The 24,349-nt window shown below is 55.1% G+C and overlaps 1 protein-coding gene across 1 annotated transcript; it reads right to left on the reverse strand.

The window, feature by feature from the left end:
- Positions 1-1,736: 1,736 nt before the first annotated feature.
- On the reverse strand, positions 1,737-23,232 carry LRRC27 (leucine rich repeat containing 27). Its single transcript, XM_059661669.1, has 11 exons — positions 23,138-23,232; positions 21,141-21,386; positions 19,600-19,730; positions 15,319-15,377; positions 12,922-13,077; positions 9,848-10,205; positions 8,619-8,777; positions 5,684-5,780; positions 4,352-4,470; positions 3,216-3,345; positions 1,737-2,103 (listed from the first exon to the last, which is right to left on the reverse strand). The coding sequence occupies exons 2-11, from the start codon at positions 21,330-21,332 to the stop codon at positions 1,975-1,977; spliced, it is 1,530 nt and encodes a 509-aa protein (XP_059517652.1). The 5' UTR covers positions 21,333-21,386; positions 23,138-23,232; the 3' UTR covers positions 1,737-1,974.
- Between the last annotated feature and the right edge of the window lie 1,117 nt (positions 23,233-24,349).

Raw genomic sequence — 24,349 nt, forward strand, 5'->3', positions numbered from 1 at the left:
CATCACAGTTCTCCCCTGTAGCTGGTCCAGCAATGAGATCCTCAGACTTTGGGCCATGGTCAGAGCTGGGCTGCAGCAGCAAACACGTGCCACATTCCTGTGCAGCACCCGCCCCACTGGTATTTCCCCTGGGCCCGTGGAATTGCTCAAAGGCCCTGGTAGGTGGCTGGTGCCTCCTGGAAAGCTTCCCCACCCACCCCTAACCGGAGCCTTTCTGAGTCCCGTGAGTGGGGCGGTGCTGTGCAGTGGCCCCCGAGTCCCCCTCAGGCCCAGGTCCAGGTCCTGTGTTTGCAGGCATTTGAGCAAGAACGTTTCAGGGTGGGGCATCTCTTTCTCAAATAATTGCTTTAGTTTCAAAACAGTTGATCTGTGGTCCTTATCCTGAGCCAGCTGGCTGCTTCTCCCTTAAGTCTGTTCTCCGTGACGAGGAACCCAAGGGCAGAGCACCCCAAGCTGTGGGGGGCCATTGAGAAACCCTGGGGGCAGAGTATATTTGGGGCGCTCCCCTCCCAAGGCTCCCAGGCCCCTGTCCAGGTCCTCATCTGACCTGGTTTGCAGTCAGCTTTGATGTCCTAGTGTGGGCGAGAGGAGAAATCTCCCCACGTCGATTGAAACTGCTTGGCCAGAAACTGAGCTCTCTCTCAGAGTCAAAGACAGAGAACCGCAGAGTCTGGGCATGTGGGCCAGGACGCCCGCCCCTGCCCTGCATGGCCTTGGCAGCAGCGGTGTGCCCCCGGCGCCACCTGCAGGGGAACGTGGGTCACGGAGCTGAGGCTGAGGGAATGGTGCTGCACTCCTTTACGGCCTAAGCCTGAGGAAGGCCTGGAAACTTCCGTTCTGCACTTTCAGAGCCCCAAGCTCCCTGCAGAGGGACCACCTGGAGGGGCATGTGTGTGTGGGGGGTGGGGGTGGGGTGCTCGGGCCCCCTAAGTGGCCTGTCACGTAGCATTGGATAACCGAGGGAGGTGGCGAAAACACTGGAAGTCCTTGTCGGTGTACAGGACGGGAAAGGAGGGGTTGGGGAAGCTGGAGGAGTTGACATTTATACCTGTCTGATTAGGAGAGAAGGTAAAGGGGCTATCACTGCTAATAGAATGAGAAATACGCAAAACTTGAGGCCAACACGGACAAAAATGGAATCACTGCAACTTGAACCAACCAGCAAAATTAAACAAATTTGAAGCTGGGGTAAAATCAAGCATGTTTGCCACCACGGAATGCCACCACTGAATTTTTCTCCAGCTTTTCCTTTTTAATCATCTAACAGTGTTTGACTGTTATCTGTACCCTGTTTCTAGGATTCTTAGAGCAAAGTGATTTTTTTAAAAGGTGACATGACTGGAGTTGGACTCCGGGGCGGGACAGGTGGGGAGCCCCAGAGGGCACGAGGCTGACGATGGCCTCCCGCTGAGCTGGGGCCCAGGCCTCCTTCCCGAATGCAGCGAGCTCAGAACAAAACCCTGGGGCAGACAGAATCGATTAGCCTGCGGGAGTGGCTGATCGGCTGATCGGAGGGGAGGCCGAGGCAGCCTTCGGGGGGGGGGGGGGGGGGGGCAGGGGTGTGCCCTGCTGGGTCCGCCACTGGGAAGGTTGAAGGTCAAAGGAGACCCCTGCTGGTGGGAGGAGGGCCTCATGGCAGTGGCTTCTACCTGGCAGGATGGGGTGAGCCAGCCCCCGCCCCCCCTGCCCATGGAAATAACTACCCTTGTTGCTAGAAATGAAAGCGGTGTGGCTGGTTTACAGTATTCTCTTCCTTTTAATGCAGCTGAAACCTTTCATGGCCTCAGAAAAAGCAACGCAGATCAAAAACAATAGGCTGCCTGCACAGCAAGCCGAGGGAGATGCTGAGCCTGAGGCCCCAGCGTGCGAGGGCACGGAGGAAGACAGCCCCCGCCGAGCCCACTCCCGGCTGGAGGCGTTCCCGTCATCGCACATAAGACGCTGTCATTAGTATTTGTAGTCATTTTCAGATGCCTAGTATTTCGTGTTGGAAAACGTATTCTGAGGCTGTAATGCCGGCAGGCACAGCGGATGGCTCCCAGGGAGCGCCGGGCCCCCATGGCTCTTGCTCAGTTTCATGACTCCGTCCAGCAGCTTTCTGGCCTTTAGGGGAGGGTGGGGGGGACAAAGTCAGCCAGGTGGACAGGACGGGGTCAGCCTGTCTCTGTTCAGACACACTGTCCCGTGCAGGGGGCAGGTGCTGTCCCTTGGGCCCTGGAGCCAGGTCCCCAGAGGCCCTGGTGTCCACACGCAGCGGTCTGCATAACTGCCAATCAAGGAAGGGCCAAGGGGGGATCCGCTCTCCTGCTCACGTCACCACAGAGGGCCCTGTCCCGACTGCGATCCCACCTGAGACTCACACCCGCCCCGGGAGGGGGGGCCGAGACTCGGACACAGGAACAGGACCCAGCGTGCTGAGGTGGAGGGAATCCCTGAGCCTGAACGAGGGGTGGGCTCTGCTCCAAATGCCCTGTCCCCAGCCCATCTGTTGGGCCAGAAGGAGGTGACATGGAGAAGGAGGCAGGGGGCCCTTGGGTACCTCTGCCCAGAAAAGCTGGCCGCTCTGTCTGCAGTGCCAGGACCTCCCTGTCCCCAAGGAGGGCATGTCCTCGCCCCCCTTGCCCTCCCCCTGCCTCAGTTCCATCTCCCTGGGCATAGCCTGGACCTCCACCTGCAGACCCATCAGCTCGGGGTTTACAGCCTCATGACCAGCGGACGTTATTCGCTGCTGATCCCCTGGTTAACATTTTCTTTCCTAAAACGATTGTGTTCTTTGTGGAATTAAAAACATTTGTTTTGCTTTCTGCATACCTGCCACTGTGACCCTACACAGACACTGGGCGCGTTGGCCTGTGGCCTGGCTGCGGCCCAGGTATCCTCCTCAGCGGAAGCCCTCACGGCCCCACCCAGCTCTGCTGGCACAAACCCTCAGGGGAAGACCCCACAGACAGGTCCCTGCCCCGTTTCCGCGGGTCGAGGAGAAGCTGCAGCCAGGGCCCGTCAGGCGGCACATCGCACCCGAGGGCTCGCACGTGGCCAAAATGTTTTCTCATCCTTCGACCGAGTCATCCTGGGACCCTCGCCCCCTGTAAGGCCCGTGAAATGCCCCCCACACACCCACATTTCAGCGAACACGTGCTCTGAGAAGGCACAGCAAGCTCCCTTCCGTTTTTAATAAAACCCCTTGTTTTGAAATAAAGCCGAGAAATACGTACCACCTCCAGGTCCTCGGTGGCCCCCCTCATCTCCTTGAACGGCGCCAGCCCCTGAAACGTCCTCCTCCGCTCCTGCATCTGCCGGACATGCTGCCGCAGCCTCCCCTCCAGGTCCTGCTCCTGGAAGGGCCTGCGGGGACCCGGGCCGGCCTTAACCTGGGAGAAGGAGCCTTCCTTCCCCTCCAGACCAAAGCAGAGCCTGCGGCTCGCACCCCACCGTGAGGGTGAGGCGCTGAAGGGGACGCTGAGGCCACCAGAGGCCGCCCGCCCCTTCCTCCCGGCGCCAGCTCGCAGCCAGGCCTGGGCGACTCTCCCAGCCCTTCCCCTCGGCTCCAGGCTGCTGGGACACACACCGTATTTTAAAAACTTCAGGTTAAGACGCTGCACGTTTAGGGCCCTGCACATCGTGCCGTGTGACAAAGAGCGCGTCTGTTTTCACGTCAGATACATCGTTGTCATAAATCCTCCGTCAGAGGGACATTGGATTAAGTGAGGATTTTAAACATATCTGCTCTGTTAGCATCGGGGCTTTGGGTTCACACCCTTTGATTTATAACAAAGATGCGCAGAGTGGCAGAAAGAGGCCTGAGACTCTAGGGCAGCGGTTCTCAGCCTGTGGGTCGCGACCCCTTTGGCGGTCGAACGACCCTTTCCCAGGGGTCGCCTAGGACCATCCTGCAGATCAGATATTTACATGACGATTCATAACAGTAGCAACATGACAGTTATGAAGTAGCAACGAAAATAATTTTGTGGTTGGCTCACAACATGAGGAACTGTATTTAAAGGGCCAGAAGGTTGAGAACCGCTGTTCTAGTGGGAGGCATGGACCGCCGCCGGAGGGCGGAGTGGGAGCTGAGAAGGCACGCCAGTGAAGGGAGAACCCGGGCACCTAAAGCAAGGCTGGGGCCCGCGGAGCTGCTGCTCCAAGTGCGGAGGGGTCCCTCAGGGATGTGCGGACACTGGCGGGAGGTGACAAGCCCAGCGGCTACAGCAGCTCCTGAGGGAGGGACCCATCCTTCCCGCTGTCCGTGCTACCTGAGCCCCCAGAGGCCTGGACCTCTGCCCATGAGATGCTGGTGGAACCAAGACCTCTGACCCGGGGGTGGGAGGGAGCATCACCCCCCAGAACCAACCTGGGCTCATTACTGGCGTGTGGGGACTTCTCTTTGAGCTGTGCCCCTTTCCCCGGTGAAGCCACTGGCATTTTCTCGTCGTCGATCAGATCTGTGGCAAAGGGGAGCTTGGGGGCCTCCTAGGAAAACATAACAAGGTGTTCAGAAGCCCACGGAGACACTGCTATGGGCACAGACGACCGTCCACGGAGGCCGATCAGCGGCCGTCAGACAACAGCGGTCCCTGCACTGCGGTCACCACCCGGCCTCGGCTGCCAGCTGGCTGTGCTGCTGGCCGGGCGGGGTGAAGGGCCAGGCACAGAGCAGGGTGACACCCACCGGAAATGGACGTGACCATGCAGATGTGACCCTGTTTTTAAATCACTAGGTTTCGAACAGAAACATAACTGACAGAGAGTCAGAAAGCCTGTGTTATCGGTGACTGGTCGGAGCTCTCCTGCCCTCGCCCTGCTGCACCCCTGCCCGTGCTATGTCCCAGGCAGGCGGGCGTCCCCAAACGCCCCTGGGATGTGGCCCCGGGCCATCGCTGGCTTCAGTGGACAACATGCTGGATTCAGTGTGTTTTTTCAGCTAATAGCGCTGTCCCGTCGTCCACTCCCCACTGAGCCGGTCCGTGGTGGTGTGGGTGTGAGTACTTGGAGAGGAAGGGACACGTGGGGAGTCCCACTGTCTCTACAGCTTTCCTGTCCCTCAAAGTTTGCCTGTCAGAGTGGCCACCCCGCTGTGAGGTGGACAGCGGACAGGGCGCCTTCCCCCAGACTAGGGGCGCAGAGGCCACCCTGCCCAGTGGGGTGCCAACAGGGGACATGCCTTAAACAAAAGAACTGAAGGAACATCGTGCCAAGTTCAAATGCACACGTGCCTGACGGCTCGCGGGAGAGAAGCAAGCCGTCACATCCAGGCCCGCAGCTGCCCTGTCCATCTGGGCTCAGACCCCAAATGAGCCATGGGAGCCGGTGGCCCCAGCCTTGAAAAGGGAGGGCCTGAGCCCGCTCAACCACTGCTGCTTGGCTTCCAAGGTGCCCGACCTCCCTGAAGCTGAGAGGACCCCAGACAAGGAGACCCAGCAAGACACCTGTGGGCACGTTCGACCCCGATGGTGCAGAGCGCACACCACAGGTTCACTGGCGCCAGCCCAGCCCCACCCCCTGCGCTGGGCCTGCGGGCCTCAGTCTTCACCTGGGAAAGGGGGACGTTGGCAGCACCCGCCGCATCCCAGGCCAGAACAGGAGGAGCGGGAGCCCAGGGCACTCGACCATGCAAGCGGCCGGCAGTGCCCGATGGCCGCTCTCAGGTCTCACCGCAGCCCCACCTCCCGCCAGCACCGCCTACCAGCATCCGTCGTGGAGGCCGGAGTTTGCCGAGTTCCCTCTTCCTCTTCCTCAGCGTCTGGGCTTGCTCCCGCCACTCCAGCAGGGCCCTTCTGTCTCTGGAGGAAAGGCACCATCGTATCAGTCGGTCCTGGTGGGGGGCAGCCGCACAACTTACCAGCACCCTCCCGTCATTGTTAAAGCTCCACACACAGCCCTCCACTTCCGGTCCCTCCGTCCAGAGGGCGGACACTGGCCTGAGCGGCACAGATTTGGGGGGCGGCTTCTGACATGCACCCCGGGCCGAGCTGGGCACATTGAACTGTCCCAAGGGCGAGCCCGGCCCTCCTCAAGCCCCTGCCAGGCGAGGCATCAGAAGGCCAGGCCGGGGCTGTGGCCGCCAGCCCTGGCACCGAGGCCTTCAGGCACTCGCAGTGGCCGCCGATGAGTCAGCTTCCTCTGAGACACGTGAGTTCCATGTTAGAGAGTGAGCACGCGTTTCTCCCAGGCCCCTCCCTGTGACGTGGCCATGCTCTCACTGGGCTTTGGCAGGACGGGCTCCACGTGGCAAGGGGTTGCCCGCTGCACCCTGACCTCCCTGCGGTCACACCCGAGGGGAGTCACTGCCCACAGCTCAGAGACCGCTGGCTGTGCTTCTGGCTTTGGAGATGGGACGCCGGGCCCAGGTCTCCATCTGCCCGTGTGAACTACTTCCTGGGTCTCCTGTAGCTTCCGGTGGTCAGCACACCTCCCCAGCCCCTCCCCTCAAATCTGGCCTCTGCTCTCCCGTCTCAGCAGATGGCCCCCTGGCCTCTTGCCCTGCCTGTGTTATGGGCTCTTCTGTCCTCATGGCGCCCAGGCTCCGCCCACTGCCCCCTGGGAGGTCCTGCATGGTGCTTGGTGCTGCCTCGGGATATAGGTGGCGCTGGGACCAGGTTCCTCCTTCCCAGGCTCCCCTGAGGCATGGTGCTGGTCCTCCTGGCAGCCGTGCTTTGCTGTCAGAGCCTGAGAAGGGCCAGGTGCCCCCCTCTGCACCCCTGGAGAGGCCTCCCCACTAGACCGCCTCCCGCCCCTGCCTGGGTGGTTCCCCTGCCCCCAGCTGAGCCACACTCCTTGGTCCTCCACTCAGCAGTCCTGTGTGGAGCTGTGACTTTGTGACCTCAGGGGATACCCTCCCAGAAGACGGGGTCTATCCTCGTCTCCACCACTTCTCGGTGAACTGGATGGAAGGGACCCCCCCCCCTTGAGAAGCCCCGGGTAAAGTCCTTAGGAGCCTCACATCCTAAGACAACCAGGTCCACCAGGAGTCTAAGCCGCAGGACAGGCCTCCTGCACTGCCCCCACGGAGGCCACAGAACGCAGCCTCGGGGTCCCAGGCAGAGAAACCAAGGAGAGAGCTGGCACCTGCCCTTGGTGCTTGAGACCTTCCTTTCACAGAGTGTGCAGGGTTCCGGGCACCCTGAGTGCTGGTGCCGCCGTGCCACTTCCCTGCCCTGAGCACCGCCATCATGGGCAGAACAAGAGGGGTCGGTGGCTGGGGGCGGGGAGGGACTCACGTGCAAACAAGGGGCAGAAGAGCTTCCTGGAGGAATCTAAGGGCAGGTGCCCGAGGCTGGAACTGGAGTTTTAGGAACTAGAATCAGGGAGCAGGGGAAGCCAGGCAGGGGGGGTGGGGCCCGCCTACATGCAGAGCAGGGAGGTGCCGGGGGCCGGCACAGTGTGTGGGGGCAGGCGCCCTCGGTGGTCAGGACCAGCCTGTGACCTTGGCTCTAGGAGGCTCCTCTCGCGGGGACACAGATGGCCTTGCTCTGCAGAACTGCCCGCCAGGCTGCCCGTGCTCGGTCCTCACCTAGCCCTGAGGTGGGCGGCAGGCGGCCCCACTCCTGTAGCCTGGACTCCCGCTGAGGGACACTTTGGGGGACTCTAGGAGGTGGCTGTCCACAGCTGTGGCTGATGACCAGCGTGATCCCAGGAGCAGCCCAGAGCACACCCTGAGTCTGAGCCTCTCTGTCATCCCTGCCACCAGGGAACAGCCCAGGGGCCGGGACCTCATGTGTCCTGACCAGTTCTGAGGGTCCACCATCCCCCACCTTTCACTGAAGGAAAAGCAGCCGACTAGACAGTAGGCCTGGTGGTGGGAGGACAATCGTGCACCCTCAGAACTGGGTCCGTGAACAGTCCGCATCCATCAGGGCCCGAGAGAAGACACACTCACGGGATGGGTTCAGGAGGGTTTATTCACACCAGGCTGTTCATGGGGGAGGGGCAGACAGGTCCTGGGGCAGTGCGGGGGGGAGAGGGGCTAGCCGCCCAGGCTCCGGGACGAGGGAAGGAGTGACTGCCGGGTGGAACCCAGGAGTGAGAAGCATGGGGTGGGCCTCTGTGGGGGACCTGGCCAGGCCCAGGTGGCATTCACAGGGAGGGGCAGGTAGAATAAAGGTACTGCCCTCCAGCTCCCTCTTCTCTCCGACCCCCTTGCTGGGACCCCTCCACTGACCAAACCCAACCAGGAGGCGAGGGGCTCCTGGGTGCTGTGGACGAGGCCCATGCTGGCCGGCCTCCCAGGGCCCAGAGCACGGGGAAGGCGGGCGGTCAGCAGAGCTGGACAGAGGACACGCTGAGCACAGGGGTGGCCGCAGCAGCAGCAGACCCGCGAGGCAAGGGTGAGAGTGAATGGACAAGCATGTTACTTTTAAATATTGTTCTTTAGAAAAGACGTGCCAGCCAAGTAAATGAAAGGAGAGGAGGGCGGATTAAGGAAGAATAAGAAATTGGAGGAAGGTGTAACAAAGAAGGCAGGCGGCGTGAGGAGGCGGGTGGGGACGGGTGTGCAGGGAGAGCCTGCCTGGAGACAGCCTGCACTCGGAAGCAGCTCCCGGCTTCCAAAGGGGGAGAAACAGTCGGTTTGTCAGGAGTCGCCCCCAGGCCCGCCGGGATCCCACGCAGCCCAGCCTCACCTCCGGCGCTGCTCCATCAGCGCCTGCTTCTCCCGCAGCTCCCTGAAGGCCGAGGCCCGCCTGTCCTCCAGCTGCTCTGCTCCTGTCGCCGCCCCTGTCCCCGCCGGGTGCGCTAACGCCAGGCCAGGCAGGGCGCCCTTGAAGGCGGGTATCTTCCTTCTGGAATGACACAAGGTTTTAGCCACGTACCTAACAAAACCTTGCGGTGAACACACACCTGGAAGACGCGGTAGAAAACACACAACCTGAGAGCAGGGCTTCTGGGCCGGCTGCAGCCTGGGCCTGCGGGGAAGGTGCTGCCCTCCACGCCCACCCCCAAGCCGCCAGGTCACCCTCGGGCTGTGGGCTCTGACCCGGCTTCCCCTGAGCCACCTGGATGCGAATGCAAGGAGGGAGGAGGAGGTTTCTAAATAGCAGGCTTGGACCGTCCTGTCCGCGAGTGGGTGACTCAGGACTGAGACAGTCGCAAGGTGAGTCCAGGCTGGGCTGCCGCGGAGCCTACACTAATGTGCTTCCTACACCTCTGCGGCTACCATCGGTTAGTAACACCTCAACGGTCTTTATTCTGAAAACGTTCAGACCTACAGAACGGGTGTAAGGATAGTGCGATGAACAGCAACACCTTTCCTGGAGATGGAAGATTTTCAATGTTTTCAATATTCCAACCCCAGCCTTCTCACACACCGTACCCAGACCCACACACACACCATGCACATACAACACACATCACACACACGATGCATGCGCAACACACAGCACACAGCATGCATACACAACACATGCCACAGATACCCATGCACATACAACACATCACCTATATCATGCACATGTAACACACATTACATACATCATGCACGTGCAACACACATCATACACCATGAATACACAACACCCATCATGCACATCATGCACATGCAACACACACACAATATACACATGGGCACATACCATGCACAGACATACCACACACACACACCCACACACCAGACATATAACACACACATACACACACACACTCAAACACACAGGATTTGGGCTTTTCTCTTGTGTAACCACCTACTTGGAGCCCATGTTGGGGTGACTTTAACCCAAAGCCAGGTTGGTACTGCTGCCTAACTAGTGAAGGCAATGCAGACACACACACATCCCCGATGTTTTAACAGATAGTTGCAAAGCAGTTTTTCAACTTTGAAAAGACCTGACGACACACCTTGGCCTAGGCGTCGTACCTGAGGGCGTGCCTGGGGTTGGGGCGCGCTTCCTCCCGGGTGCGCAGCACGGCCCGGAGGTTTGGAGGCAGCTCCATGGCGAGGAGCTGGTTTTGCAGAACCTCCACCTGCTCCTTCTCCACGATCTCCTGCCGCAGCTTCCAGAAGCGCCTGATCTCCTCCTCACTCGGCCAGTCCTCACAGGAATCGGCGGATTTCCTGAGCTCACTCAGGTCCAGTCTCTCAACGGGTGGGAACGGGCCCTCTATTTCTTTTAGCCTGGTCCCCTTTGGTCCCTGAGAATTAGTGGTGCCTCCGTCGGGTGCATTTTCTTCGGGTAAGGCCAGCAGGGGATATGGCAGCTGACTTAGGTGCATCGCTAATAAAATAAAATCCCGATTCAGTCGAATGCGCTGCAACCCTGGGCGGAGCCTCAAGCAACCCCAGGCAGCTCCCTCTGCCCGGGCTCTGGCAGTCCCTGTAAACCCATGTAAGGGAAGGTACTCCCTCTGCACATCCTTTGGGTGCCTTAATTTCTAATCAACGTTTAGCCCAGCCGTGGGCAAACTACGGCCCGCGGGCTGGATCTGGCCCGTTTGAAATGAATAAAACTAAAAAAAAAAAAAAAAGAGCGTACCCTTTTATGTAATGATGTTTACTTTGAATTTATATTAGTTCACACAAACACTCCATCCAGGCTTTTGTTCCGGCCCTCCGGTCCGGTTTAAGAACCCATTGTGGCCCTCGAGTCAAAAAGTTTGCCCACCCCTGGTTTAGCCCATGTGCCTGCTGCTTTTGTCTGGCAATGCTTTTGTTGACTTTCAGACACTTTTATCTCTAGCTCTAGGTAAATTATTTGGGATCAAATTGGCCTGAAATGTATTCATCCTCTGTCTCTGCCAGGTCCTGCATTAGGCGTTGGAGCCACGGTGTCCCACAGACCCGTGTACCTGGCTGCGTGAGGCCTCCGTTCCCACGGGCACAGACACTTGGACAGGCTGGGGTGTGCCCATCAAGCCCTGGCACACATCTGTCCCAGGCATGTAGACTCACACACCCTGTGTCCTTAGACACATTTTAAACAGCTCTGACCACTGTAAGCTACTTCCTGTAAGAGGTGAATTCATTTTCAGCCTCTCAAGTCTAATCTAGTTAGCCATTATCTACACTAATAAAAGGGAAACATGCAAATTGGTGTCACTCCACTACGTCCACCAGCCAATCAGATTGACTATGCAAATTAACCCAACAAAGATGGTGGTTAATTTGCATATGCAGGCACGGAGCAAAGACTGAAGACTGAAGACTGAAGAGGCTTGGCTTCTCCTCTGCAGCCGGACCAAAGGCCTGGGTCCTGGGTGCCGGAGGAAAACCGGTGCCAGCAGCCAGGGGAAGGAAGGCCTGTTGCACGAATCTCTTCATGCAACGCACATCTAGTATATATTATATTCATGCACTCAGGGAGTCCCTCAGCACAGCCTGTGCCCTCTCACAGTCTGGGACCCTTGGGGGATGCCCACTTACTGGCTTAGGCCTGCTCCCCGAGAACAGATGATCTAAAAGAAATAATCATATCCCTGGGTAAGGATTTTTTAGAAAGGTAATGGTCGCATGAAAACTCACTGCCGGCAGGGCTGAGGTGCCTGGGTACTGCCATCTTGTGGCTGTGGGTGCTGCCATCTTTGTGAGGGTGTGACAGTCAATTAGCATATTACCGCTTTATTATATAGGATGAGAGAGAGAGAGAGAGAGAGAGAAGAAAGGAAAGGGATAGAGGGATAGACAGATAGAAACATCAATGAGACAGGAACATCATCGATCAGATGCCTCCTGCAAGCCCCACACTGGGGATCGAGCCCACAACCTGAGCATGTGCCCTGACTGGGAATCAAACCAGTGACTTCTTTGTTCCTCGGTTGATGCTCAATCGCTGAGCCACATAGGCTGGGCTCTACCTTTTTTTCTTGTCGATTACAGGTCTATTGTATTAAACAGGTACAGACTTCAATGTAAAACACAAAAACTGCAATGGGATTGAAGGGTAATGAGAATATTTATTACTTATGAAAGCATAAAATTCTAAAAAATATTTTTCAAGATCAGTGTTTTACAACTTTTTTCTCTAAGAAAAAGCCATTCTGTAAACACAGCATCCAGAAGGAGAGCTCAGAATATGAAACAGGTAGAGGCTTTGCTGTCAAGCATTGTTATTACAGTGTGTGCCCCGCATGACCCCATAGGTCTTCTGTGGGACCCAGTGGGCGGCTGAGTGAGATGCGCTGGTGCCACACAGGACATGACACATGCGTGCACAGGGCAGCACACTCCCAATGCTACATGCTCCCGACCGAAACATGCATGGGGTTGGTGTTTTTAAAGAAAAATAGTTTAGCTATAGCCAGTTTCTCAGTGGTTAGAGCGTCGGCCTGTGGACTGAAGGGTCCTGGGTTCAATTCTGGTCAAGAACACGTATCTTGGTTGCAGGCTCAATCCCTGGGCCCTGGTCAAGGTGTGTGTGGGAGGCAACCAATCGATGTGTCTCTCTCACATCAGTGTTTTTCTCTGTCTCTCCCTTTCCCTTCCACTCTCAACAATTCTCAGGGGAGGAAAAGAAAAGAAGGAAGGAAGGAAGGAAGGAAGGAAGGAAGGAAGGAAGGAAGGAAGGAAGGAAGGGAGGGAGGGAGGGAGGGAGGGAGGGAGGGAGGGAGGAAGGGAGGGAGGAAGGAAGCCTATAGAATGGGCAATTGTTGTCTAATAGACCAAGCAATTCCTGAAATAGTTACGTGATGGTATTGGGGGTGAGGACTGTTTCATTATGTTCATCCCAGTGAACTTTTACCCAAACCCACCCCGGACAGGCTCCATCGTGGGCACTGAGGATGCAAGCCTGTGAGCACAGCCAGAGAAAGACAGGGCTCTGCTGTCAGCGAGGGGACCGTGTGTGAACCAGGTGCTGGGAGCGTCCAGTGGGGACATATGAGGCTCCCGTGTTCCTCGGGACATGATATTATAGAGAGGAGGTGCCCTGAGCCCAGATTTTAAAAAACACTCGCTTCGGTTTTGACGCAGTTTGTCCTAATAATTGTCCTACAAACCTTGAGAAGCTGCTGGGTCTCGGCGAGAGGAGAGCTTGGCTGCAGAGCCTTGCAGGAATCTCAGGATGGCGGCCGGGCCCTTCTGCACAATGACCTGAGGCGGGAACTCCAGAGGGCAGTGCCTCAGGTTCAGTGCTCTCAGCGTCGTCACGTTCCCTGACGGAGAGGAAGAACCATCAGCATGTTACACACACTCCTGTGCAATGGAGACAGGAGATGACAGTTACTTTTGCACATGAGGAAAAAGAGGTCCTGTTGAGAATTCTGGGTAAAATTATATGACAGACGTCTGAGATTTGCTTTAAAAAAAAAACCCTGCAGGGTGGACAGATTCCACAGATTAAGACCAGTCTAATTACAAAATGAAATAAAATAAACGAACAGCCCTCTAGTAAAGCAACAACAGCAGCCCTCTAGTAAAAATCACCAAAAGCTGCTATATTATCCAAAATGCCTATCTTCAACAATACCAAAAACTATAAGGCATGCAAAGAAAAGTAAAATATGACACATACTCAGGAAACAAGCAGCCAGGAGAGACTGTCTTTGAGCAGGCTCAGATGCTGGATGTAGCATACAAAAACATCAAAGCAGTTGTTATAAACATGTTTAAAGAAATGAAAAAAAAAACAAAACGACTTAAGTAATTAAAGGAAAATATAGTAAAATGTCTCAACAAATATAGAATGTCAATAAAAATAGAATTATTAAATAACCAAACAGCAGTTTTAGACTTAAAAATTACAAAGACTGAAATAAAAAATTCACTGGCCTCAAGATGACAAAATGGCAAAAGCATATACAAGACAACAAAAGAAACAAGTCAACTGGAAGATGGATAGATAATATGTATGCAAGCTGAGGTCCAAGAGAAAAAAGATTCAAACAACAACAGAACTCAGAGACGCACAGAACATCAAGAATGTTAATATACATGTGACAACAGTCATAGGAGGAGTAAAAGAGAGGGTTAGAAAAAAAATCTGAACAAACCATGGCCAACACAGCTCTAATTTGATGATAAACATTAATGTATATATCTAAGAAGCTTAACAAATCCCAAGTCATATAAACCACAAGGATTCACACTAAGAAACATCACAAACTCCTGAAAGACAGAGAAATATTATTGAAAACAGCCAGGGAAAGACAACTCAGCACCTACAAGGGAACAGCAACTATAAGATCAAGAGCGGACTTCCTGGCGAAAGCAGTGGTGGCCTGAGCACAGGGGAGCAGGTGTCCACAGTGCTGTCAATCAAGAGCTCTGGGTCTGGCAAACTCTCCTTCAAAAAGGCAGATGAAGATATTCCCAAACTGATGCAGGTAGAAATAGATCATTTGAATCAATCTATAACAATTAAGAAAATGAATTAGTAATTTAAAATCCACCCCCCAACACACACACACGCGCATGCGCGCGCACACACACACAATCTCAAGTCTAGTTGCAAACCATTGAACTGAATGGATGAGTTTAACATCAGACTAGACTCACCAGAAGACCTAGAACTCAAGGCAGGTCAATCCTATATAATAAAAAGCTAATATGCAAATTGTCCCCTCGATCTGGAGTTGGACCAGGGGGCGGGGCCGGCCAACCACCCGTGTTCCCTTCCCCTGGCCGGCCTGGCCCTATTGGCCCCGATCGGGGCAGGCCAGCCAGACCCCACCTGTGCACTAATTCATGCACTGGGCCTCTAGTGGAACACAACAGAAAATGGAACACAGAGAGAGATAAAAGAATTAGGGGGAAAGGGAGCATTCAAGGCCCGTGGGACAGAATCAGAATCTAAACTTGTGTAACTGGAGTCCCAGGAAGAGAGGAAATGAGAATGAGAAAGAAGCAACGCTCCAGGTAAAAGGCAGAGACCATCAGACTGGACAGACGAGCGACACCCAACCACACCTGCCTGTGGTTGACGACACAGAGGCTGAAGTCAAAACTGGGAAGGTGCATGCGCGCACTGAGGGTGGCCAGGAGGAGGCTGAAGTGAATGCACTCACACACTCTGAATGCCAATGAGCACGGGGACACGCATGTGAAACCACAGGGCTAGCGCTGCACACAAACCAGAGCGCCAAAAGCAACGAGAAAACATAAAAATCCTAAATTTCTATTCAACCAATAACATCGTATCAAAATATAAAGAAGCAGACGTTGGTGGATCTGAAAGGAAAGGTTTCATCGCTCCTCACTCTAGGCTACGTGTCACTCTTTAGGTGTAGAAATCGCGCAGGCGCTGGCAGCTCTTGGGAGCCCGAGGACAGAGGGGGAGGGGCGTGAGCCACACGCGGGCCTCCCCTCGGGGCCATGCCTGGCGCCACTGCAGGTTGCAGCAACCTCAGTAGACTGCATTTTCAAACCACCTTTTATTTGGTTGTTTGAGTACTTACCCAGCTGCACAGGTAACATTTTGATAGGATTTCTTTCTAAAAGCAAAGTTTTCAAATACCTTTAAAACAAAACAGAACAGATATCATTTAAAAGCAGAAAGTCGAGTAACTGTCCCTAAGTGACACCGCGGTTCTTCATTTGTCTTCTCTTTAAGGCGGCAACGCCACAGACCCACAGAGTGACGACAGGCGTGGTCAACTGTCCCAGCATCAGGCCGACCTCTCGCCCCGGCACTGCTGACCTCGGGGCCAGGCAATGCTTGGCTGGGGGACGGTCCTGTGCCTGAGGGTGTTTATAGCAGCATCTAGGCCTGTCCCCGAAAGATGCCAGTAAACCACCCTCACCCCTGACAACCACAAAACCTGCAGACATTGCCAATTGTGTGCAGAGGGAGGCAAGTTCTCCTGGCTGAGAACCAGTGCCCGGGTTGCAGGTGCCCATTGACACATGCACCACACGGGGGTGCCTGGGGTGTGTGGTGATGCACCCCAGCGTTTTCAGGTGCTCTGTGCAAATGTTCTCCACGGTCAAGAGCGCCGGGAGGCATGCTGCACGGCGTGTCTGCCCTGCTTACGGGTGGTGATTCACATACTCGTGGCCGGAGAGGTCCCCAAGCAAGGACACCTGGTTTGGGGGCAGTTTCTCCCTGTATTTGACACCTGTTAGCATGACTTGGAAAATTCAGCACAAAAGAGACCGCAGGCAGACAGGATGGCTGGAGGGCCCCAACAGAAATGACTGGCTGCATGCCTGCTGGGGCGTCACCAGTTCACGCTGCCTCGGCCCCTCTGGTTCCACCTGAATGAAGACTGTGTCGTATATTAACGGCAGTTTCCCTTCCTCCTTCCCTTCTCAGGGGTCCCCAGCTGAAATCTGGTGTGAAAGGGCCACAAATACTCTGGCTCGTCAGTGGCTTCAGCCCAGGGGCTGACAATTTCCTATTTACCTTCCTGGGGGCGTTGGTACTTGGGCTGCTTTGGGTATTAGCCCCTTTACATCTGCTGACACGCAGCAGCCACTGGGGACAGCGCCTGGGGCTTCCGGAGATGCCTCGACAGAACCGCGGTGGCAAAGGGCCCCACACCAGGGACATTCTTGTTGTTGGCTGGTTTGGGGACATACAACATGGCAGCCACCTACTGACCTGAGAGGGTATCAGGCCTGTTTCCACCCTACATAATAACACATTAAAATATTCGGTGCAGCCGAAACCGGTTTGGCTCAGTGGATAGAGCGTCGGCCTGTGGACTGAAAGGTCCCAGGTTCGATTCCGGTCAAGGGCATGTACCTGGGTTGCGGGCACATCCCCAGTGGGAGATGTGCAGGAGGCGGCTGATCAATGTTTCTCTCTCATCGATGTTTCTAACTATCTCTCTCCCTTCCTCTCTGTAAAAAATCAATAAAATATATTTTTTTAAAAAATATTCGGTGCACACTTTAAATGACACCCAGTGCTGATCCATCATTTCATTTCACAGACGTCCCCCTGGACATAGGCGTCTGTGGGAACCAAGCTACTCATAGGGGCACCCGGGCTGAGGCCGCTCCTCAAGCGTCCGCTCTGGCCGCGAGCTCACACCGCCGGCCCTGAAGGGGCACCTTCGTTCTGGATGGTTTTCATCCGGCTTTGTGGGAAGCTTAAGGCTTTTAATAAGCGCACAGTCACTTAAAATTTATAATGAGGGTGTTTCAGGTCTTCCGCAGGCCGCTCTGATTTGAATGATGTAGTGGGCTGCACATCACATGCACTATTCTGTCTTAAACAACAGTGAGCAGCGGGCTTTGACTGGAAACAGCAAAGATTCCAACATTGGAGAACTGTGTGCTTATTTGAGAAAAAGAAGAGTGTATAGGGGAAGCACTTCATTTTTACCTTTTGAGTAGCAATTACTCTCCACACAATTTATGGACAAAAAGCACTAGATTATCCTAAACACAGAAGAGGACCGTGTGACGAACAGCGGCCTGGGGAGGCCACTCGGGTCAGCTGTCAGGGGAAGGAGGAAGCAGCCCGGACAGCCTCAGCCCGTCACACAGCCAGCCACACAGCCAGGCACACAGCCAGCTGCAGACCGGGCTCAGCAATGTGCCTGCCTGGCCGGCTCTATGCAACCAGGGACACGACTCCCCACAAGTGATCTGCTCCGCAGACCCCGCCCACCCCAGGGGCTCCAGGAAGAGGGCTCCTGGCTCTGGCCCGATCCTGATGGAGATGCCAGCTCACCATGATATCCGCTGCTGCCTCGAGGAGCCTGCGAAGGCACCAAGGATCGGAGACATTTTCTCTTACTCTTACAGGTGACAGAATACTCACTTTTTTTTTAATCCTTACCCGAGGTGATTTTTTTAGAGAGAGTGGAAGAGAAAGGGAAAGACAGAGAAATATCGATGTGAGAGAAACACATCAATTGGTTGCCTCTGGGACCCAGGCCAGGGAGGAGCCTGCAACCCAGGTACTTGTCCTTGACTGGAATCGAACCTGGGACCCTTTGGTCCGCAGACTGATGCTCTATCCACTAAGCCAAACTGGCTAGGGCCGTGGTCGGCAAACTGCAGCTCGCGAGCCACATGCGGCTCTTTGGCCCCTTGAGTGTGGCTCTTCCACAAAATACTACAAAATACCACGTGCGGGTGTGCATGTGCAGTGCGATTGAAACTTTGTGGCCCATGCGCAGAAGTCAGTATTTTGTGGAAGAGCCACACTCAAGGGGCCAAAGAGCCGCATGTGGCTCGCGAGCCGCAGTTTGCCGAGCCGCAGTTTGCCAAAGACTGGGCTAGGGCGATACTCACATCTTAAAAATTGCTTTTAAAAATGGTGAGCAACAGCCGGGCGAGTGAAGGGCCTGCTGCAGGCCTGTGCCCTGCGGTTTCAGTGACCACCTGGCTTCTGTGCACAGTTACTCGTGTCAGAGCTGGGGGTGCCCTTGCACACCTCTCTTCCTCCCATGCCCACATGCAACCGGAGCCCCACCAGCTCCCGAGCCCAGCGCAGCTCTGCCATGTCCAGCCTTGCCCGGGCACCGCCTCGTGCATGCACTGCTGCAGTGGATTCCTACGTGGCCTCACTGCTGCCACTCTCACCCCTCTGTACAGTGATCTGAAAGCCAAGTCAAATTCCACCCCCATCCAAGTCAAACCCTCTGTGGGGAGCAGCTATAGGGTCAAGCCTTGGACTGACCTGTGGCAAAGCCACATTCAAGTCCCAGCTTGGAGGGCAGAGCCCTCCTAGCACAATTAAGCTTGACCTTACAGTCTTCCCTTTTTCCTAGGTAGCTAATGGGCTGAGGGGGGTGCAGTAAGTGCTGCCAAAACAAGGCTTGAGTAAGGAAACTTGCAAGAACATTGTAAACATGTTGACCACTCCCCTTTTTTTGCTTTGTGTGATCTGACTACAAAATAAAGCTTCAGCTTACAGGCTGTGTCACTGTTTCCTCATCCAGACACAGTGATCCTACCTGGCCCCAACTGTATTTTCTTATCTGTCTTCTTTAATCCTTCACTACCCCTCCTCAGGTTCACCCCTGGCCATGCTGGACCCTATTGGCGCTCCCTACAACCCTCTTTCAAAATGAAATCCAAAACAGCAGCTATGACCTATGAGTTTGGCCGACCATGCTGGCCTCCGTGTCCCTCACGTCTCCAAGCACATGCCCGCCCCAGGGCCTTTGCATGTGCCTCCTTTGCCCAGATGCGCTGACACAGGAGGGCCTGAAGTGTTTCTCAGAAGGTTTCAAAGGGTAAGAAGCACTGGGGGAAGGCCTGGGTACAAGAGGCAAAGGGGCCGGGGGGGGAGGGGACCTCCTCGTGAGCATGGCTCCCGGGGGCCATGCTGAGGATGCCAGCTGCTGGTCAGCGGCTGGGGAGGGCCCAGGTCTTTGAAGTGGGGGTGCTGGGAATCTCTGGAGTCAGAGCAGGAGAGCACACATTCACTCTTCCAAAATGAGCAGAATTTCTCGTTCCGGATACCCGTGCTTGTATTTCCGACCCTTCAGGCAGTTTCACACAACGAGTCAGAGATGGACCCAGACATTACACACCCCACACGGCTGGTCCAACAAAGGCACTGGCACCCTCAGCTGCGAAGTGTCCTGAGTTACAACAATAGCCCCATGAATGTGTACACTCAGCCATCGCACCGCCCGGCCAGCCTCAAAAATACCATTAAATGCTTCCATTCTGAAGTCAAAACTCAACCAGGAGGAGCTGAGCAGCAACAGAGCAGGCTCTCAGACGTGTGAAAGGGATGGGGACTTTGAGTCAGGAACAGGAGCGCGACTTGCCTGTGAGAGCCAATCCCGGACGGAAGCACCTGAATCCTGTTGTGCCGCAGGTCCAGCCAGGTGAGGTTGGGCAGCAGCTGAAAGAAGTCTCGTGGGATTGTGCAGAGCTCATTTCTCTGAAGATGCAATTGCTTCCCAGGAAAGAAAAGACGACGTTTGGTCAACCAACTGAGTTTTAAAACACCATGCAGCCTAGAAGCATTTCCGAAGAGCTACGAGCCACCGCAATCACACGTATCGAGTTAGACGAGAAATCGTACTCTTCTATCTTAAGTTTAAACAGTAGACACGAGACTCAACACGAGAATCGTCAGGACCCATGTGCCACTGTAGGAGCCGAGAGCACGTCCTGCCCCGAGGACACCCCCATGAGCACATGCCACTTCTAAAACCCCCTTTGACACCACTCACCCCCAGTGTTTATATCCCTCTTCTCCCTCCTGGGCCCACAGCAACTCTGCCCAGTGAAGGAACGGCCCCGTCTGGTTCCAGGGACGCGTCCAAAGGAAATAACTGAAGGACACACACACTGAGCAGCCTGCTGTGGGCTAACCGTGATCAGCAGCCACACAAGAACAACCCCAGAGCCATCACTGCAGGATTCCCAGTGAAATCAAGTCACCATCATAAAGGAGGCAATAGCACGGGAGGCAGGGACAAAGTGCAGAGCCCGGGACCTATTAGCTGTGTGACTCTGAACAAGTTCCCCAACCTCTCTGTGCTCCAGAGTCCCCACCTGTAAAACAGGTCACGTGATCCACCTCCCAGGACACACTAGGTGGGCAATGCTTGACACACAGCAGTGCCAGGTCAGCATTGGCCATCGTGACTATGTTGCTGGGCTCTGATGGAACCTTATTCTGGAAGTCACAAAAGCTTACCAGATCACAAGCAGGCAGGGACTCACCTGGCGAAGGCACCAGGCATAGGTAAAAGCGGCATGTAACGTCAGCAAAGTGTGGGTGAGAAAGTTTTTCCCTGTTTCAATGTTGGCTGGGTTTTTAGGGCTTCTGTGTTTTAAATAAGAGACTGGGACCCAGCTGGCATAGCTCAACGGTTGAGCATCGAACTATGAACCAGTAGGTCCCAGTTCGATTCCAGGTCAGTGCATGTGCCTGGGTTACGGGCTCAGTCCCCAGTGTGGGGCGTGCAGGAGGCAGCCGATCAATAATTCTCTCTCATCGTTGATGTTTCTATCTCTTTCTCCCTCTCCCTTCCTCTCTGCAATCAATAATACAAATATATTAAATTAGGGACCGAAGGTGCTTTCAGTAGCAGTGTCTACCATAAGCTTTTTGGTGCCCAAGACTTTCTTGAGGAGAGAGAACATCAGAATTGGACCCTACGAGGTATTCCCATTGGCTGGTCCCCAGGCCTGAATTTCTCATTTGTCTTGAACAGCACACGAAGCCCCGAGTTAACCCTCCTCTGACTCATTCTAGAATTTCTCTCCTGCAGAGAAGCCGACAAGTGAAAGCCTGGGGTGAGCTGTTTATGTCTACTCGGTCCGTGCACAATACCCCGAGACACGCCCCACTTACTTTAAGGGTGGGAATTTTAAGGATGTCTCCTAAATGTTGAAGACCCCTTTGACTCAAGTCTAGAATTGGTGAGGAAGAAAATATGGCCCCCTGGACACGCTTAGGAATGTCTTTGGAGGGGGCGGCAGGCGGGTGCCCAGCCTGAGCAGCGTCGCTCTCCAGGTCAGCAGTCCCAGGGCCGGTTCCCTCCATCTGTCAGCTGGGAGGAAGCAATCCTCCAGGCCACCACTCATCCTCCTGGGTCACCTGGAGGGAGAGGGGACACAACCACAATGAGGAACGCGGCCACATTCCCAGGTGGACGGGCTAGCTGCCTGGCAGGCCTGCAGTGATTTCACCTGCTTACTGTTAGGTCGGAGAGAGCCCAGGATCAGATACATGTGATGAGACAATGGACTTCCCCTGGGATTTCTCACAGATCAACGTGCCAGACACAGATACCGGCTTCTTCTCCCAGTAGACTCATCTACTGCTGGCATTTCTTATTTCACCGAGACAATAAAAGCAATCAAGAGACTTTCACATACTCCCATTGTAACTACCAATCTACTACATAGATGCCCACCTACTCTGTCTTTCCTCTTAGTACAGTGCTTGAGTTCACCTATTCTGTGCCCCCATCTCAATCCAATCTTTTCCTTTGTGCCCTGGGTCCAAGCTACAATACTCTTGCAGTTGTCCTTTCTCTTCTCTCAAGCAAACAAGCAGCAAACTATCATCTTAAAAACAAACAACATTCCCTTGCCCTCACATCACCTCTGCAGCTATTACTCCATGTGTCAAGGAAACAGAGCTGCTGGGGGTGATATGGGTATTACAGGAATTAGACTTCACACTATTGGAAGAGGACCTGAGGAAGTGAAGGTCCAATGAAGGGAGCTAGAGAATCAGAGAAAAATCATTAATCAGGCTGTCCTTGCCAGTGCAAGGATAAATCAGAGCTTGCAGGGAAATTTACAAAGCCAGACACATACAGCTGCAGGAATGGCACCGAGAAGCAGGAATGCATGGAGAGGTCTATAGGGCTTCTCTGAAGCTACCACACCTGTGGGTCTGCAGCCAAGTGCCACATGAGCTGAGGAAGTCTGCACCGTAGGGATCATCATGACACTCAACTGAGAAAGTCTCAGCTGCAGGGGAGTGGGCGGAATATTCAGGACGAAGTTCTTATCTGTGTGGGGGTATGTGAATTCAGGGAGAAGAAGCCGGTATCTGTGTCTGGCACGTTGATCTGTGAGAAATCCCAGGGGAAGTCCATTGTCTCATCACATGTATCTGATCCTGGGCTCTCTCCGACCTAACACTTACAAAACACTCGCTTTTAATAAACGATATCATCAACTTGACTTTTAAATTTTAAAAGAATCCCTGAGATGCAAGAAGGTTCAGATGAAAACGTTCTGCTCCTCACTCTGAACCATGGATACAACTTTCAACTCCAAAACGCAGGATAGAAATGGCTATTTCAGGGAGGAAAACAGTCAAAACGTTCCAAAGTCTGTAAACCAACGTATTCCTTCCATAAAATGGGGGTGAAGGAACTGCCCACAGGTGCTACCTCCCCATCCCCCAACCTTATCCCCCACCCCCACCCCCATGACCGGGCCTTTCTCTGGTTAGTCCTGTTCTGCTAGGCTATGAGGGGAGGCCTTCAACCTCCTATAACCCTCCCAACAGGACAAATGTCTGCAAACCAGAGCGAAACACCAGGACCTAAAACTGAGGGCGGGCTCCGGGGGACCCTGAGGCTGCTCCAGGTGCCCAGCGCGCCCTTTCTCGGTTTCCCCATCGGAGCCTGAGAGTCCACGCTTGGGGGCGCAGTCTGTACTGGGCACCGCCTTCCATCAGCTGCCCGCCCATCCTGGGGCCCCAGGAGCTCAGAGCTCCCCTCACTCACACACACCCCTTCTTCCCCACCTCACCTGCCGCACCCCCTTCCTCCTCCCTTGCGGTGCCCCCCTCCCTGCCTCACCTGCGGAGCGCCCCTCCCGCCTCACCTGTGGGGGTGCCCCCACTAGCAGGCTGGGGCGCCGAGAGCGCAGGGAGGTGCAGCCTAACAATGGGGGCCGCCAGGCGCACGCGGTCGCCATGGAGACACGGGCCGCTGGAGGAGGGGCGGGGCCCCGCAGGCGCCCAGCCTCCAGGAGGGTGGGTGCGCATGCGCGTGCGCGGGGCAGGGGCCGGCGGCAGCTCTCATTGGGGTCCCCAGCGATGGCCCGCTGCCCGCGACCTCCTCTGCCAGGCGGTCCCGGTCCGTGACACCGAGAGCCGGAGAGAGAGAGGTTGTTGGGCTTCCTGACCCAGGGACGCTGCATCAAAGCCAGAGTCATGGTGCGCGAAGAGCCGACCGCGAGGTGGCGGGAGCGAGCTGGGCTTGAGGACATGGTGTCTGAGCACAGCCGCTAAGCACGCGGGAAAGGACGCTTTTCAGGCCGCCCACCCTGCGTCCAGAACTTGAAAGCCCGCCCGTGGTAGACCTGGGTCCTCTAGGGTCCCAGGGTGCCACCCATGGGTGCAGGGCGTGGTAGGCAGGGGAAGTTGGAGGTCAACTGAGGGTGGGTGGCAAGCTGGACGCCCTGAGCTCCAGCCAGAACTCCAGGGTGGATGGGCCACGGGTGTCCTGCAGAAGTGGCGCCATTCCTCCTGAACAACTGGCACCATTCCTCACCCAGCGCAGGCCTCACCCAGGAGTTGGAGAAGCTGAAAGCTGCTCTCCGGCCTCCCACCAGTGAGGACAGTGAGCCGCAGCCACACCTGGGCCCTTGCCCTGACCTTCCAGGTACAAACACATTAGGGCTGCTACCTCGCGGCTGCCCTCCGCCCCCCAATCTCACACAAAATGCCGCTTGTGGCTCCGTTAGGAGAGCTGGGGAAGGTGTGTTCCCCAAACCACAGGCCGCCTCACCTTTCAGTAATTTCTGGTAAGCAGAGCACATTCTCTGATTGAAGAGGAAGCAGCAGAGAGAGATGAAGCAGCTTCGTAGGAAACCTCACCTGAAAGATGGTGCATATCTGCTACACAAGAGGAAAGTCAAATGTAGTAAATGCTTAATGTCCAGTGTCACTAAAGGCTTTCAGATACGAACTCTTGCTCAAACAGATCATTATTTTCAGGACAATGACCGATGGGTTTTCATCACCTTGAAATTCACATGTAATAGGGTAAAAACCACATATCTTAACCCTAGTGTACCTGTTTCCAATTGCTG

This window comes from Myotis daubentonii, chromosome 13, assembly GCF_963259705.1.
Source record: "Myotis daubentonii chromosome 13, mMyoDau2.1, whole genome shotgun sequence".
NCBI lineage: Eukaryota > Metazoa > Chordata > Mammalia > Chiroptera > Vespertilionidae > Myotis > Myotis daubentonii.